Source organism: Triticum urartu, chromosome 3A, assembly GCF_056163025.1.
Source record: "Triticum urartu cultivar PI428250 chromosome 3A, HENAU_Tu73, whole genome shotgun sequence".
In the NCBI taxonomy this organism is placed as follows: domain Eukaryota; kingdom Viridiplantae; phylum Streptophyta; class Magnoliopsida; order Poales; family Poaceae; genus Triticum; species Triticum urartu.
In genome coordinates this window covers 627941545-627959656 of record NC_141875.1, presented here as the reverse complement: position 1 = coordinate 627959656, position 18112 = coordinate 627941545, and the positions used below count along the sequence as shown (strand labels likewise).

The 18112-nt window shown below is 48.5% G+C and overlaps 1 protein-coding gene across 2 annotated transcripts; it reads right to left on the bottom strand.

Moving 5' to 3' along the window:
- Nucleotides 1–5673: 5673 nt before the first annotated feature.
- On the bottom strand, nucleotides 5674–8925 carry LOC125545551 (G-type lectin S-receptor-like serine/threonine-protein kinase At2g19130). 2 transcript variants are annotated; one of them, XM_048709544.2, is made up of 2 exons: nucleotides 8304–8925; nucleotides 5674–8181 (listed from the first exon to the last, which is right to left on the bottom strand). In XM_048709544.2, the coding sequence occupies exons 1-2, from the start codon at nucleotides 8488–8490 to the stop codon at nucleotides 5873–5875; spliced, it is 2496 nt and encodes an 831-aa protein (XP_048565501.2). In that variant the 5' UTR covers nucleotides 8491–8925; the 3' UTR covers nucleotides 5674–5872. The 2 variants fall into 2 exon arrangements, with proteins under 2 accessions (XP_048565501.2, XP_048565502.2); XM_048709545.2 differs by having other exon boundaries at nucleotides 5674–8178; nucleotides 8304–8923.
- Between the last annotated feature and the right edge of the window lie 9187 nt (nucleotides 8926–18112).

Here is an 18112-nt window from a genome sequence, read left to right as displayed (position 1 = left end):
AAAGTAATATGATAGTAGTGGTAACGGTAGCAAAAGGTAACAATAGTAAAAGTAATGTTTTTGGTATTTTGTAGTGATGATAGCAATAGCAACGGAAAAGTAAATAAGCGAAGAAAAATATATGGAAAGCTCGTAGGCAATGGATCAGTGATGGAGAATTATGCCAGATGCGGTTCATCATGTAACAGTCATAACCTAGGGTGACACAGAACTAGCTCCGGCTCATCAATGTAATGTAGGCATGTATTCCGAATATAGTCATACGTGCTTATGGAAAAGAACTTGCATGACATCTTTTGTCCTACCCTCCCGTGGCAGCGGGGTCCTTACGGAAACTAAGGGATATTAAGGCCGCCTTTTAATAGTGTACCGGAACAAAGTATTAACACATAGTAAATACATGAACTCCTCAAACTACGGTCATCACCGGTAAGTATCCCGATTATTGTCACTTCGGGGTTAACGGATCATAACACATAATAGGTGACTATAGACTTGCAAGATAGGATCAAGAACTCTCATATATTGATTAAAACATAATAGGTTCAGATCTGAAATCATGGCACTCGGGCCCTAGTGACAAGCATTAAGTAGAGCAAAGTCATAGCAACTTCAATCTCAGAACATAGTGGATACTAGGGATCAAACCCTAACAAAACTAACTCGATTACATGATAGATCTCATCCAACCCATCACCGTCCAGCAAGCCTACGATGGAATTACTCACGCACAGCGGTGAGCATCATGAAATTGGTGACGGAGGATGGTTGATGATGACGATGGCGACGGATTCCCCTCTCCAGAGCCCTGAACGGACTCCAGATCAGCCCTCCCGAGAGATTTTAGGGCTTGGCGGCGGCTCCATATTGTAAAACGCGATGAATTATTCTCCCTGATTTTTTCCTCCCCAAAACACAATATATAGAGTTGGAGTTGGAGTCGGAGGAGCTCCAGGGGGCCCACGAGGTAGGGGGCGCACCCTGGGGGGCAGGCGCGCGCCCCCACCCTCGTGGACAGGTGGTGGGCCCCTGGCCTTCATCTTTTGCAGGTATTTTTTATATTTTCCAAAAAGTTGCTCTGTGAAGTTTCAGGTCATTCCGAGAACGTTTGTTTCTGCATATAAATAACACCATGGTAATTCTGCTGAAAACAGCGTCAGTTCAGATTAGTTCCATTCAAATCATGCAAGTTAGAGTCCAAACAAGGGCAAAAGTGTTTGAAAAAGTAGATACGATGGAGACGTATCATACCTCTCTGACAATCGGAGTGACAAATCCTAATCTCGAAATACGCCAACCCAACAAGTACCTTCGGAGACACCTGTGGAGCACCTTTATAATCACCCAGTTATGTTGTGACGTTTGGTGGCACACAAAGTGTTCCTCCGGTAAACGGGAGTTGCATAATCTCAGTCATAGGAACATGTATAAGTCATGAAGAAAGCAACAGCAACAAACTAAACGATAAAGTGCTAAACTAATGGAATGGGTCAAGTCAATCACATCCTTCTCCTAATGATGTGATCCTGTTAATCAAATGACAACTCATGTCTATGGTTAGGAAACATAACCATCTTTGATCAACGAGCTAGTCAAGTAGAGGCATACTAGTGACACTCTGTTGGTCTATGTATTCACACATGTATTATGTTTCCGGTTAATACAATTCTAGCATGAATAAGAAACATTTATCATGATATAAGGAAATAAATAATAACTTTATTATTGCCTCTAGGGATTATTTCCTTCACCCCCCCCCCCCCCCCACACACACACACATTCATCTTCGGTTACTCAAAGGTGTATTCTAGAATGAAATAATCCTGGTCACCTACTTCGGTTAAGGAATCAATCTATATATGGAGTATCATATACTCAAAGGTGTACCTGTAATATATTGGAAATTAAACCTTAAATAAGGCATAAAATATACTCCCTCCGTCCCAAAATAAATGTCTCAACTTTGTACTAACTTTAGTACGAAATTGTACTAAGCTTGAGACACTTATTTTGGGACGGAGGGAGTAATATAGAAGGCATGTATCAGCTATTAGAAGACAAACTTCAGCAGGTCTGTGCAAGACACCACATCACTTTTACATGCAACGAAACAATAAACATTAGTAAAATCGTGAATCATAATCACCGGGAGTGGCATTTTCTTCTTAGGTGGCAAACAAAATATCAAGACTTAGTACTCTGTAACAGATTTCGTACTTCAAAGAAAATGCCAAGATTTAGTAATCGTGTACGTGCAAATGCATGTATCAAATATTGTACAAAATTTTATTGTCTGTAAAATAAAAAATGCACATAGTCAATTTTCAAGCTAATAATATTGTGTAGAGATCATAATAAAACAAGTATATCCTATTTGAAACTGTTACTGCACGCCGAAACGTCAAAGCAAAAGACATGTTTTCATTTATCGTCTATGTTTGGACACACCATGTTTAATACATGCTGCAAAAATATATTTCAAGGCAAGAAATTCAAATTTTGTGTGTGTATACAGCTTCATCCATACTGCAAAATCATCGATGTCTTCACTTGATTCCATGTAAACAACAACTACAAGAAAATAGTTACATTGTCTTGTGAAAGCATGTGAAATTAATCTAGTTGTATGAAGAAAACAGGTACCAATAATAAACTACATAGGTGCAAGTTTTCAGGGGAAACTACAACACAAATAGTTATTTCTTTTGCTAGTAGCAACATGAATCAAAGCTGAGAAGACCGCAAAAATCAAATGACCTCACTGTGATTCAAAAAGTCAGTGCATTGTATATCACCTTTTCAATATTTGCAACTAAAAGGTGAGAGCATTTCTCAAATGCAGCTCCCATATGCTTCTGTACAAAGGACAAGTAAATTTTTTGATCCCAAACAATATTTGAAAACAAAGGCAGGACATCAGAGAATGATAATAAAGTTTCAAGCATCCCATATAGCATGAGAAAAAAGATAGGGTGCTGCTTAACCTGATTTTCCATTAATATGTTTTTTGTCCCCATGATGTTATATCCAAAGTGTGCTCCTGAGACGCAAAATGGTAACCCCTGTTATCATGTATTGTGAACACATAAAAGTTCCATCCATGTATAACTCCGAGCAAAAGCAGTTTGTATGACAGGAAATGACATGTTTGGACAAAGCTCTAACAAGCACCGCATGCACAACATTCTAAGCCGGTGAGACAACAGAACGAAATCAACTTACCCATTAAATAGATAGAGTAGGTCGTCCGCACTGTATAGACTTAACAAATCAACTTAACAACTTACGAAATCAACACCACGCTTTGAGGACCATCTGCCCTGTATGGACAGCTTTGGCGCATGTCGTCCAATACACATAGCTTCGGCCCAAGTTGTCTATAAATATATGTAAAAACAGCCCTGATCACCGTTGATACAAGATTCTTAATTAGATCCATCTGAATTATCTTGCTCAGTAGTTCTTAGATTAGAAGACACCTATAATAAAACAAGTAGTACTCTTAGTTCCTTTAGTGATTTGAATCCTCACGAGTTGCAGAGATCCGATTTAGAAAAGTAGCATTGAGGAAGGAGCTGCAGCGTTCCCACGTCCAGGCTGGGAAGAGCCAAAAAACAGAAATCAAAGATTACTTGCAATAAGAACAACATTATCCAACGCCACACATACATCACAAATCACAAGCTAAATAATAGACGGATACGCCTGCTTACCCTCTAGACGGTGGTCTCAATCGGTGTTTAACTTTCATGAGCGGAAACTGGTCGTACCCTTGGATCTCTGTGAGCCACGCATAACCACATCCACCGCGGTCGCGCCATCACCAGACGACGGGGACGCACCGGTTGAGGCAACAACTACAACAAACAAGGTCGGCCGGCCGCAGTGGTGAATTCGGCATGGCGTCTCTGCTCACCTGAACATCGGGGCAGCGGCATGGACCAGGGCGAAGCAGCCGCGCATCAGCAGGAGAGCGGAGGAGGGAACTTACTGGCTTGTCGGGAGGCGTCGGCGTACCTGCGGCAGCAGAGGAGGAGAGGCAGGCGCACGACGGGCGGCGGCTCTCCCGTGGGAAAGGGTGGCGACCTGTGGCGGCTCTCCCCCGGCGCGCGACGTGCTGCGATTTGCCGGCGACTCCCGCAACGAAGGGTGGCGGCTCCGCTCTCCCGCAGCGAAGGGCAGCGACCTGCGACGGGGCTCCCCCGGCGCGCGACGGGCGGCGGCTTCGACTTTCCCGCGGCGAAGGGCGGCGACTTGCGGTGGGGCTCCCCCGGCGCGCGACGGGCGGTGGCTCCGGCGGGGCTCCGGGCGCGGGAGGTGGCTCCGGGCGCGGCGGGGCGGCTCATGCGGCTAAGGCGGCGCGAGGCTGTGGGAGTAACGGCGGGGGGCGGGGGGGGGGGGGGGGGGGGAGGGGAGAAGAGGGGCGAGAGAGCCGGAGAGGTCGTGCGGTCGTGTGCGGGCAGCGGATATTTTTAATCGACGGGGCAGATTAGCGATCGATAGATTCTAGTGGCGTAATGCGTGGTTGGTAGCGTTAAACACCGGATGATTAAAAGCCATTAGATGTTGATGATGAATGGATGTGATTGTTTGAATCCGCCCCTCTCTTTTTTTTATAGTGATAGTAGATAGTAGATTTACCATCAGTTTTACTATTTTTCATGTGCCTGAAAATAGGTTTTGTATCAGTCGAATTTCTTTTTTCTTCTAGCGTGTACCAGAACACGTGAAAAAGGCTTGGTTTTGTTTAACTTGTTTTTTCTCTAACCCGCAGAAGCCCACGTAAAAAGTGTACTGGCTGGCTGGAGCAGCCCAACGTCCACGTACCAAAATGTATCATCGATTATCCATTAATAAATTACTCTCTCTAAACAAAGTAGTGATCTAAATGGTCTTATATTTGTTTATACAGGGAGTATAAAAGAAAGCGGATCGCGTGGACATGTGCGCTTGCGTGGATGAATGTGTGTGTGCCTGTGTTGTGTGCGTTTCATGACATAATTCTTTTTTTGTCCTTGTTTGAACACAAAGTATAACAAGAAAGTGTATATATGAAGGTTACACTACTATATAATTATTCTTTTTTTTGTATGCAACTTTTTGTCATCATTTGCTTTTATGTTTTTCCTTCTTTTAGGTAACACAAATGCCCTACATTCATGTTACCTCAGGAAAAAATGTTTTGGTTTTTATTTTGTTTTATTAGATCTTAGTTATGTCCATTCCCTTTTCTGCCATTGGATATTCTTATATATTTCTGTATGCAACGGTGTGTTTAATGTTTGCAATCTTGTGACACTATTAATTTTGCTTAATTATTAGGTACTTCAAATGAAAACATTTTTTTTCATTTTTGTACTTAAATCAAAATAATTGTAACGCTTGTTTACATTTGTTTTTGCACGGTACATAATAGTACATGTTTTGAGTGATTTGTGTGCCAATTTTAGTTGTTCCAATTCTACGTACAAGATAAGAGTTTGACGACAGGTATTCATGATTGTTCATGTTAGTCATAGTTATACAATATTAATTCATTTTTTCTTTTTCATTTTTTTAGGGTTAAACCCCTCAGTGCTAATAACCGATTTTGCTTGCATGTATGTTACTTGACAAAGACTTGGTTAAATCTCAGTCGACTGAGACTAGCCACACCCTTACTTATATGTCCTATGAAAAATACGTGAATTTACTATATCTGTAAGACTGCATACACTAATTCTTGCCTAGTTCAGTACAACACATATACGACTAGGACACACCACTACAGTTGAAGAAGACCACCCTATATATACACAACTAGGCATGACATGAGTAGGTCATGTCGCTGATGACAAGGCTAAGCTAAGTACGTTTTGCTGCGTGAGCGATTTCACGTCGACGGCAACCCTGAAAAGAACTTGACGTAGTTGGCTGGATCCCCGAGCACTTTGAGCATTCTCGGGACAGGCGGCATGCCGACATCGACGAGCCCCTCGAGCGCCTGCACCACCGTCCCCATGCTCGGCCGCGCGCCCTCCTCGTCCTGCACGCACCAGCACGCCACCTTGCACGCCCGCTCCACCTCGCCAACCTCTGCGTCGCCGTCGAGCCGCCTGTCCACCGTGCTCTTCACGTCGCCATCCAGGAGCCGGCTCGCGGCCGCCGACGGGAAGAAGTCCACCGTGCCGTCCGGCCGCTGCTCCACGTTCCTCCTGCCGGACACGATCTCGAACAGCAGCATGCCGTAGCTGAACACGTCGGCCTTGGCCGTGATGGCCGTGCCGGTGATCCACTCCGGCGCGAGGTACCCCACCGTGCCCCTCATCGTCGTCAGCACGCGGCTGATGTCCCGGCCCATGAGCTTCGCGAGGCCGAAGTCCGCTACCTTCACGGCGAACGCGTCGTCCAGGAGGATGTTCTCCGGCTTGATGTCGCAGTGTATGATGCGGTCCCTGCACTTGTCGTGCAGATAGTCCAGTCCCCTCGCGACGCCCAGAGCGATCTGGTACCTCGTCTCCCAGCTCAGGACGCCATGGCCGGGGCCGGGGCCGGACGAGAAGAGGTGCCTGTCCAGAGAGCCGTTGGGCATGTGCTCGTAGACGAGCAGCCTCCGTGTCCCCTCGGAGCAGAACCCGAGCAGCCGGATGAGGTTGACGTGCTGGATGGTGCCGATGGTGCTCACCTCCGCGCGGAACTGCTTCTCCCCCTGACGCACGCCCTCGAGCTTCTTCACCGCGACCAGCGTCGCGGTCGCGTCGGGGAGCGACCCTTTGAACACCGACCCGAAGGAGCCGCCGCCGAGCTTGTCCGAGAAGTTGTTGGTCACGGACTGCATGTCGCGGTACGTGAATGGCATCAGCGAACCTTCCACGACTCTCCTTTGCGCCTTCAGCCTCCTCCTCCTCAGAACGAAGACTGACACGAGAACGGCAACGGTGACTGCGGCCACGGCCGCCGCGACGGCGACGAGTGCAATGATTAGTGTCTTGGTGTGCCCTGGGCTAGTGAACTCGGACGCAGCCAGCCGGATGAGGATGGTGCCACTGCCGCCTCCGGTGCCAGTGCTGCTGCTCGTGCTCATGTCTTGGAGGTTGACGAGGCCTCCGTGCCAGAGCCAGCAGCTACCGTTGTAGGAGTACGCGGTGCAGGAGCACTCCCCGATACACGCGAGCTCGCAGTCACGAGCGCTCGCCGCGGCCACGACACCCCGCGCGTCGCTCGGCAGCCTCACATCGGGCATGGCATAGAAACCGTCGTCGTTCTTCGCCTCCCGCGTGGCGCCCTGGACGCCGCCGCCGCCGCGAGCGCACTGCTGCAGCGCGGTGTCCCGGACGCAGCCCTCAGCGTGAGCACCCTGCAGCCATGCCAGCGGCCGCCGCTCGCGGAAGCCGCGGAGGCAGCGGCACGACGGCAGCTCGTTCTCTACGCACGCGGCGAAGGCCCCGCAGAGCGCGTAGACGTCGCACTGCGCCTTGGGCTCCGTCCAAAAGAGGATCCACTGGCCGGCTGACTCCACCCACGTCAGGAACTTGATCTGGCCCGTCACGTCGACCAGGAACCGCGTCACGACGGCCTCGTCCTTGACGTCGTAGAAGAAGTAGCTCTCGTCCTTGCCGTCGACGTAGCCGAAGTTGTACATGGACATCGGGGAGTTGCTATAGGCCTTCAGCTCCGGCACGCCGGTGAACCCGTCGCCGGTCCAGTTGCCGCTGGTCCAGTACTCCATGCTGCCGTTCCAGTTGAGCAGGTACTGGCTCGTGCCGTTCGGGTCGAGCTCCAGGGCGAACACGCCCGGCGCCGGGTCGTCGTAGCCCTTCCACGCGAACAGGCGCGTGACCTCGCCGGTGCGCTTGTTCCGGCCGAGCCTGCCGCCCGGCAGCCACGTGTCCCCGAAGTGGTCGAAGCTCTGCCACAGCACGACGGAGGTGTTGGACGCGTCCGTCAGGACGAGGTTGCCCGTGTCGAGCAGGACGCCGACCGTGGAGCTGCTGGGTGGAATGCTGGCGACGCCGGTGGACCAGAGTGCCGGGGACTTGGCACGGTCGCCGTGGAGGAGGACCATGTTGCCGTCGCTGGAGATAGAGAGCTGCGAGGAAGCCGGGTCGGAGAGCGGCGCGTCCCGGTTGGCGACCCACACCGTGGTGTGCTCGGAGATTTGGTTGTACCAAATGCCGAGGTACCAGTGCCGCGATGATTCTGCTAAGCATGCGAAATGGATGTCACACGACAATCATTCAGAACCATTCAGAATCTGTATCACCCGCAAGACCACAAGAACAGCTAAGGAGAGTCGGAGGGGTGGGTGTTGTAGGTGGGTTTACCAGGCTGGAAGAAGCCGAGCGCGAACTTGCCGCGCTTGGACACGAGCCTCTTTCGGCCTGACAGCGGCTGGCCGACGGCGACGGTGTTTGTATCAGCGGCGCGCGACGGTGCTCCTCGCAGAAGCAGGAAACCGAGGAGCAAAGGCAGCACAGCGGCGGAGAAGCACGGTCCAGCGTGCGTCGCCATTGCTCCAACCTCCGAGCGCGCGGCCGGACTGAGTGGCCTGGACGGCGCGGCAGGGGAGGTGGTGGCCGGCAACAAGACAACAGATACCTGAATTACTGACAGTGAAGACACGGATGGAGGGCGAAAAGGAGAGGGGGTCGAGCGAGCCACGCCTCCGACTGGCCGATCGTTCACAGGGGAGGAACAGCGGAAAGGTGGTCCGCGACCGAGCGGTCACGCCCGGCTTAAATGCGGCATTGAAGACGTCGTACGAGAGAATTAACACTTTGGTTCATCTCACCTCGTCGTCGTCCCGGGTCGGGCCGTGCCGTGCAGCGGCGGAGGAGGCCGCGTGCTGTTTCGCCAGACAGTCGTACCGCGACGCTCCACATGGACGGACCGGACGCAGCGTGATCGGTGGACCGGCGGTGAACTTTTGGGTGCAGTGGCGCACTGTTCTCCCTTAGCTCGATATACCCGGCCCGATCGGTCGGTTATGAGTTATGACGATGCGGGTAGCAGCCACTAGCTGGAGAGGGCAGGGGCATGGACGTGGACGAGCCGAGGGGAGGGTATCGGACGCACGGAGCTGGGCCATGCACTGCTCGAGTCAAGTGGGAGTGGCCTGTGGAGTAATCAAGTGTTAACTCACTCAAAAGGACACGGGCATCGTCCGTCAACATGCAACCGCCATCAAACCACGCAAATCCAGGGGGAGTTGAGTTGGTGTCGCATTGATCGCCGCTCAGGGGTGGTGGTGGTGGCGGCCGCAGTCCGGCCGGCCCGGGCAGTAAAGCGTGGGCAGTGGACGCGCGCGTGTTCCGGTCGGTGTCACAGTCACGTGAGGCCAGCTTAGCGCCAGTGGGAATCGACGGCGGAGCGCGACGCACAGGTCACGCACCCGGACGCGGCACAGGCTACCTGGAACAACATGCACGAAATATATCCAAAGTGCTCGTGCTTGTGCTTCCTTTTTTGTCTTCTTGATTGACAATCTCCCAACTAGCCAGCCTCGCCGGTCGCCATGGCCCTTGTTGGAAGTTTTAACTCTTTTTTTTTCAATATAAGGCTCCAGGGAGCAGCTCGGGCGATCCAGATCTCAGCTCAACCGCCGCCGTCGGAGGTGTTAAAGTATTTCCTTTTGTTCATATCACATGTAATAGGAATGTAACCCTACCGAATCCTCATTGTATATTTCATTTAGGATCTCTCTGATTCACCTTGATTAGCAAGGCATGTAATTCCTATATATGTGAATACAAGGCGCCCTTCAGCTGGCGTGAATTGCACACAACAATACTAGTTTTCTTGGTATCAGACTACACCACGATCCAACCCCCTCCTCTCAAGTCGCCAGCCTCCTGAACCCCCCCCTCCCCCGCTGCCACACCATGTCCACCTCGCCCAGCACCAGTAGCTCTCTCTCCTCCCCGACGTTCCCCGCCACCATCAACTCCACCACCGGTGCCATGATCTCGGCCGTCCTACCCGCTGCTGCATCGCCGGCCGTGAACGTCGCCAATGTGCGTACTCACGTCCCCGTCACCCTGGACCTCCATGCTTCCAACTTCACCAAGTGGAGGATGCTACTACACGTCCTTCTCGGCAAGTACGACCTGCTCTCCCACGTCAACGCCGTCACTGCCGAGGCGGACCGCACGCCGGACTGGACTCGCGAGGACTATATTGTCCGCTCGTGGCTTTACGGGTCCATCTCCGATGAGATTCTGGATATTATCATGGCGGAGGACCAAACTGCTCAGGAGGCCTGTGTTGGAAATATGCCCTAGAGGCAATAATAAATTAGTTATTATTATATTATATTTCATTGTTTATGATAATCGTTTATTATCCATGCTAGAATTATATTGATAGGAAACTCACATACATGTGTGGATACATAGACAACACCATGTCACTAGTAAGCCTCTAGTTGACTAGCTCGTTGATCAATAGATGGTTACGGTTTCCTGACCATGGACATTGGATGTCGTTGATAACGGGATCACATCATTAGGAGAATGATGTGATGGACAAGACCCAATCCTAGGCCTAGCACAAAGATCGTGTAGTTCGTATGCTAAAGCTTTTCTAATGTCAAGTATCATTTCCTTAGCCCATGAGATTGTGCAACTCCCGGATACCGTAGGAATGCTTTGGGTGTACCAAACGTCACAACGTAACTGGGTGGCTATAAAGGTTCACTACAGGTATCTCCGAAAGTGTCTGTTGGGTTGGCACGAATCGAGACTGGGATTTGTCACTCCGTGTGACGGAGAGGTATCTCTGGGCCCACTCGGTAGGACATCATCATAATGTGCACAATGTGACCAAGGAGTTGATCACGGGATGATGTGTTACGAAACGAGTAAAGAGACTTGCAGGTAACGAGATTGAACAAGGTATCGGGATACCGACGATCGAATCTCGGGCAAGTATCGTACCGATGGACAAAGGGAATTGTATACGGGATTGATTGAATCCTTGACATCGTGGTTCATCCGATGAGATCATCGTGAAGCATGTGGGAGCCAACATGGGTATCCAGATCCCGCTGTTGGTTATTGACCGGAAGTGTTTCCAAACTGTGCACCGTTGTGAAGGTTCCCCCTAAATAAGATGATCCCTCACTAAAATTTCAAGAAAAGTGTTCCCCCTAACTGTGCACCGTTGCGAAGGTTCGTTGTTTCGAAGAACCAGTGATGATCGGGTGTGATAGATTCTAACGTTCGAATACAACAGGTGTTGACGAGCCTAGCATGTACAGACATGGCCTCGGGACACATGCAAAACACTTAGGTTGACTTGACGAGCCTAGCATGTACAGACATGGCCTCGGAACACGGAAGATCGAAAGGTCGAACATGAGTCGTATAGAAGATACGATCAACATGAGATGTTCACCGTTGATGACTAGTCCGTCTCACGTGATGATCGGACACGGCTTAGTCGATTCGGATCATGTTTCACTTAGATGACTAGAGGGATGTCTATCTGAGTGGGAGTTCATTAAATAATTTGATTAGATGAACTCAATTATCATGAACATAGTCTAAATTGTCTTTGCAAATATGTTGTAGATAAATAGCTCACGTTCTAGCTCCCTGTTTCAATACGTTCCTAGAGAAAGATTAAGTTGAAAGATATTGTAAGCAATGATGCGGACTAGGTCCATAGTCTAAGGAGTGTCCTCACTGCTACACAGAAGGCTTACGTCTTTGATGCACCGCTCGATGTGCAAACCCCTACAACGTCGTCTGTGGATGTTGTGAACACTTGACAGACACATCCTGATGACTACTTGATAGTTTAGTGCACCATACTTTACGGCTTAGAATCGGGATTCCAATGACGTTTTGAACGCCATAGAACATATGAGATGTTCCAAGAGCTGAAATTGGGATTTCAGGCTCATGCCCGTGTTGAGAGGTATGAGACCTCTGACAAGTTCTTTTGCCAACAAGATGGAGGAGAATAGCTCAGCTAGTGAGCATGTGCTCAGAATGTCTGGGTGCTACAATCACTTAAATCAAGTGGGAGTTAAACTTCCAGATAAGATAGTGATTGATAAAGTTCTCTAGCCACTATCACTAAGCTACTAGATCTTCGTGATGAACTATGACATGCAAGGGATGGAGTTGATCCCGGAGCTGTTCGCGGTGCTTAAGACCGCAAAAGGTAGAAATCAAGAAGGAGCATCAAGTGTTGACGGTTTAACAAGACCACTGGTTTCAAGAAGGGCAAGGGCTAGAAGGGAAACTTCATGGATGGCAAACCAATTGCCGCTCTAGTGAAGGAACCCAAGGTTGAACCGAAACCCGAGACTAAGTGCTTCTATTGTAAGGGGAACGGTCACTGGTAGCGGAATTACCCCAAATGCATGGTAGATAAGAAGGCTGGCAACTTCAAAGTATATACGTGTTATTAATGTGTACCTCACTAGTACTCCTGGTAGTACCTGGGTATTGGATACCGGTTCAGTTGCTATTATTGGTGACTTGAAGCAAAAGCTACGAACTAAACGGAGACTAGCTAAGGGCGAGGTGACGATGTGTGTTGGAAGTGTTTCCAAAGTTGATGAGATCACCATCGCACGCTCCATCTGCCTTCGGGATTAGTATTGAACCTAGATAAATGTTATCAGGTGTCTACATTGAGCATGAATATGATTAGATCATGTTCATTGCAATACGGTCATTCATTTAAGTTAGAGAATAATTGTTATTCTGTTTACATGAATGATACCTTTCATGGTCATGCACCCTATGTGAATGGTTCATTGAATCTTGGTCGTGGTAATACACATGTTCACGCCAAAAGATGTAGAGTTAATAATGATAGTTCCACTTTCTCGTGGCACTGCCGCTTAGGTCATATTGGCGTAAGATGCATGAAGAAACTCCATGTCGATGGATGTTTGGAGTCACTTGATTTTGAATCACTTGACACATGCGAGCCATGCCTCATGGGCAGGATGACTAAGACCCCGTTTTCAGGTACAATGAAACGGGCAAGTGACTTGTTGGAAATCATGCATGCTGATGCGTGTGATCCAATGAGAATTGAAGCGTGCGGTGGATATCGCTATTTTCTCATGAAGCACAAGTCTGAAACGTTTGAAAAGTTCAAGCGATTTCAGAGTGAAGTTAAGAATCATCATAACAATAAGATCATGTTCCTACGATCTGATCAAAAGGGGATTTTCTGAGTTATGAGTTTGGCAATCACTTAAGACATTGTGGAATTGTTTCACAGTTGAAGCCACCTGGAACACCATAAGGTAATGGTGTGTCCGGACGTCGTAATCGAACCCTATGAGATATGGTGCGATCTATGATGTCTCTTACCAATCTACCGTTTTCATTTTGAGGTTATGCGTTAGAGACAGCTGCATTCACTTTAGATATGACACCATATAAGTCCGTTGAGACGACGTCATATGAACATTGGTTTGGCAAGAAAGCAAAGTTGTCGTTTCTTAATGTTTGGGGATGCGATGCTTAGGGCTTCAGCCGGAGAAGCTCGAACCCAAAGCGGACAAACACATCCTCATAGGATACCCAAGGGTGACAGTTGGGTATACCTTCTATCTCAGATCCGAGGGCAAATTGTTTGTCGCTAAGAACGGGTCCTTTCTCGAGAAGGAGTTTCTCTCGAAAGAATTGAGTGGGAGGAAGATAGAACTTGATGAGGCAATAATAAATTAGTTATTATTATATTATATTTCATTGTTCATGATAATCATTTATTATCCATGCTAGAATTGTATTGATAGGAAACTCAGATACATGTGTGGATACATAGACAACACCATGTCCCTAGTAAGCCTCTAGTTGACTAGCTCGTTGATCAATAGATGGTTACGGTTTCCTGACCATGGACATTGGATGTCGTTGATAACGGGATCACATCATTAGGAGAATGATGTGATGGACAAGACCCAATCCTAAGCCTAGCACAAAGATCGTGTAGTTCGTATGCTAAAGCTTTTCTAATGTCAAGTATCATTTCCTTAGACCATGAGATTGTGCAACTCCCGGATAAGGAATGCTTTGGGTGTACCAAACGTCACAACGTAACTAGGTGGCTATAAAGGTTCACTACAGGTATCTCCGAAAGTGTCTGTTGGGTTGGCACGAATCGAGACTGGGATTTGTCACTCCGTGTAAACGGAGAGGTATCTCTGGGCCCACTCGGTAGGACATCATCATAATGTGCACAATGTGACCAAGGAGTTGATCACGGGATGATGTGTTACGGAACGAGTAAAGAGACTTGCCGGTAACGATATTGAACAAGGTATCGGGATATAGACGATCGAATCTCGGGCAAGTATCGTACCGATGGACAAAGGGAATTGTATACGGGATTGATTGAATCCTTGACATCGTGGTTCATCCGATGAGATCATCATGGAGCATGTGGGAGCCAACATGGGTATCCAGATCCCGCTGTTGGTTATTGACCGGAGAGTTGTCTCGGCCATGTCTGCATGACTCCCGAACCTGTAGGGTCTACACACTTAAGGTTCGATGATGCTAGGGTTATAGGAAAGTATGTACACGGTTACCGAATGTTGTTCGGAGTCCCTGATGAGATCCCGGACGTCGCGAGGAGTTCCGAAATGGTCAGGAGGTAAAGATTGATATATAGGAAGTATGGTTTTGGCCACCGGAAGTGTTCCTGGCATCACCGATAGTGTACCGGGACCACTGGAGGGGTCCGGGGGTCCACCAGGTGGGGCCACCAGACCGGGAGGCCTACATGGGCCAATAGTGGGAAGGGACCAGCCGCTAGGTGGGCTGGGGAGCCTCCCACCAAGGCCCAAGGCGCCTCCAAGAGGGGAGGGGGGCAAACCATAGGGCAGATGGGCCCTAAGGCCCACCTCAGGTGCGCCTCCCCTCTCCCCCTTGTGGCCGCCACCCTAGATGGGATCTAGGGCACCCCTAGGGAGGAAACCCTAGGTGGGGGCGCAGCCCTCCCTCTCCCCCTATATACAGTGGAGGCAAAGGGGCAGCCCAACACATGAAGTTCTTTCCTGTTGGCGCAGCCCTACCCCTCTCCCTCCTCGTCTCTCGAAGTGCTTGGCGAAGCCCTGCTGGAGTCCCGCGCTCCTCCACCACCACCACGCCGTCGTGCTGCTGCTGGACGGAGTCTTTCCAACCTCTCCTTCTCCCCTTGCTAGATCAAGGCGTAGGAGACGACACCGGGCTGCATGTGTGTTGAACGCGGAGGCACCGTGGTTCGGTGCTTAGATCGGAATCAACCGCGATCTGAATCGCTACGAGTACGACTCCTTCATCCGCCTTCTTGCAACGCTTCCGCTTAGCGATCTACAAGCGTATGTAGATGCACTCCCCTTCCCTTCATTGCTAGATTACTCCATAGATTGATCTTGGTGATGCGTAGAAAATTTTAAATTTTTGCTATGATCCCCAACAGCCTGGGCGCTCATCTCCAATCTGTTCCTTGACAATCAGATGACCCGCGCGGTCTACCTCGAGGTGGAATTCCGCGGCCTCGTCCAAGGTGATCTCTCCATCACCGCCTACTGTCACCGTCTGAAGGCGCTCTCCGACGCCCTGAGCGACGTCGTGATAGGTGGGAACCCGATGAACGAGTTCACGCCCGAGGGTGGCCCGATCTTCATGTCGTATGATCGAATCGGGAGGGATAACTAGCTGCAAGCAGCCGGGATAACGAGCTTTATACCTGCCAAGGTTGTATGCAACCCGTACGTTGGGGATGGCTGACCGAAGCTACAAGAACTCCAACCCGCTGTCCGAACAATCGCAGAAGCACAAAACGGGACTAATCCACACAAAACGGCCGGAACCGTAGAGCATGAACTAGGGGGAACCAGAGGCTCCTTCTCGCGAATCTGAATGAACTCACAAGAGCAAAGGTAGCAAGATCTCTCGGATCTCTCCCGTCTTGCTACATAAGCTTGTAGCTGAATGGTTTTACAAAAGGTTTTCTAGAGGATGGGGGGATGGGGTTTTATAGCAGGGACAACCCCCCTTGGCTAGGTGTGAAAATGGTTTCAAAAGTAAACAGGTTTGCATGGCTTTCTTGGGGGAATAAGCAGTCAACTTTGGGAGTTATTGGAGAGCTCCTCGGAAATTCGCGAAGCCTTGACAGCCTGAACACCTTCCACGAGAATGACTACAACTTTTGACTCACAACTCCAAATGATGTGAGGTTTTTTGCATTGGAAAGATAATTTGATGGAGCTTCTGGTGATGTACCCTTATGGCCCCGTCTCTCCACCATATGGGTGTGGCACAAAGAAACATCAGAGGTAAAATCTGACAGCATCAACTTCACTTGAAACTTGTTTTCTCCAAAATTTTTCCTCCAAAGCGGTTGCTGCAAAAGCTCATAGGTTGTTGGATTTCTTCCATGTGATACCTAAGTTCAACCAACAACAATGGAGATGGAATTGCTGCCGTTTGGTCAAGATTGTGGTATGAACTTAAGTTAGCGTTCACCTGGCCATGTGTTTGCTTGATTCAGCTTAGTAATTCTTTCCAACTAAATTGTGAACTTTTCTGAAATGTCATGTATGATTTACCCATGTGCCCATCATCCTCCCTCCCTTGATGAAGAGTCATCCTCGACTCTTAGAATTGTGTTTCATGTGATCACGTATTTGTCCAGGGATGATTGGTGTTGTTTCAATGACCGAGATGTCCTCATCATCCCCCCTCTCTTGAAAAGGAGTCGTCCTCGACTCTACCTGGTCATCACACAAAAGAAATCATGGAAATACCAAATCATAGTGCAAAGGTTTCATGATATAGAGATTTTTAGTTTTCAACTTTTCTATCTTATGGACGATGCCAACATGATGTTTTGTTCGACTTAGGAGTTCCTTCCAGCAAACATTTCCATGGAGCACAAATATATAACCAACCATGAGCATGTCCATATCATCCTCCCTATCTTGGAGAAAAGTCGTCCTCGACTTCACTCGGTCTGCAAAATTGTAGCACGAGGACACTACAAAATAACTAGGGAAAGAAAAAGTTGAACATTTTTGCGTTGATCTCAGGTTTGCCAACTCCTTTGTTTTGTCTTCAAGGTGGAAAAAATTATATTGATGGATTAATGGCATGCTAAGGGATGTTCCCAGTAATTTTTCTCTTATTTCGTTTCGCCAATGTTTCAAGAGTTCATATGTGCACACCTCGGGGTCCATCAAAATGGAAGATCCTTTTTGTCTTACCTCATTGAGTACTTGAATGCCTTTCTGAAAATCAATCTTCACACACACACCTTGTGTAGTGGTACTCCATGTCCTCCATATTTGTGCTTGGATCTCAATCTCCCATCATTGTAAGAGAGCTGATAGGTATGTCTTTTGCACCTGCACATATTGCAAAGAAAGAAAACTTTGTGAAAGGTTAGTTACTGAATGTTCCTCTCTCTTTTCATTTGGTGGACTACTAATTTCCCATGGCGGTGGATCACTCAGCTTGCTATTCTCTTGTTGAAAAATCTCAACCTCACATTTGGTGGACTCATATAACTCACTTATCCTCTCTCACTCTTATTGCGTGGTATATTGGGTTGTGGATCGCTTATCTCTCTAATGATCTTGCATTTTGTGGACTCACACAACTCATTAATTCTCTCTCCCTGAATGTGTGGTATATCTATGTGGAGATCTTGCATTTCTCTAATCTCATTATGAACAATCTGATCCTCACATTTTATGGACTCACTCACCTCACTTTCCTTATCACTCTCAATATATGGAAAGTGGACACTCTTCCTCACATTTTGTGGCATCACTCAATTTATTTTTCTTTTCACTCTCAAGTGGTGGGATTTTTGAAAGTGTACACTCTTCCTCACTTTTGGTGGAGCCACTCAACTTGCTTTTCTTATCACTCTCAAGTTGTGGGATTTTGGATTGTGGGCTCTCTTCCTCAGATGGAATTTGTGGCACATGTCTCCTGGATGTTGGGATAGTGGTGGTGGCTGAGATGCGAACATCAGGAGTGAGCTTCTTATATGAACATGGGCTATGAATCACCGGAGTTGGTTCATCAACCATGGTCCTTCTTTGCGGTGGGTCGTCGGTGTGATGATGGGTGCCATAACTCTGTCGTCGGCCATGACGTCTTTGCTGCGATTC

Coding starts and splice junctions, on each gene's coding strand:
- LOC125545551 (XM_048709544.2), bottom strand. CDS start 8,490: ATGGCGACGCACGCTGGACCGTGCTTCTCCGCCGCTGTGCTGCCTTTG. Junction 8,182..8,303: donor GCTCGGCTTCTTCCAGCCTG/GTAAACCCACCT, acceptor TCGCATGCTTAG/CAGAATCATCGCGGCACTGG.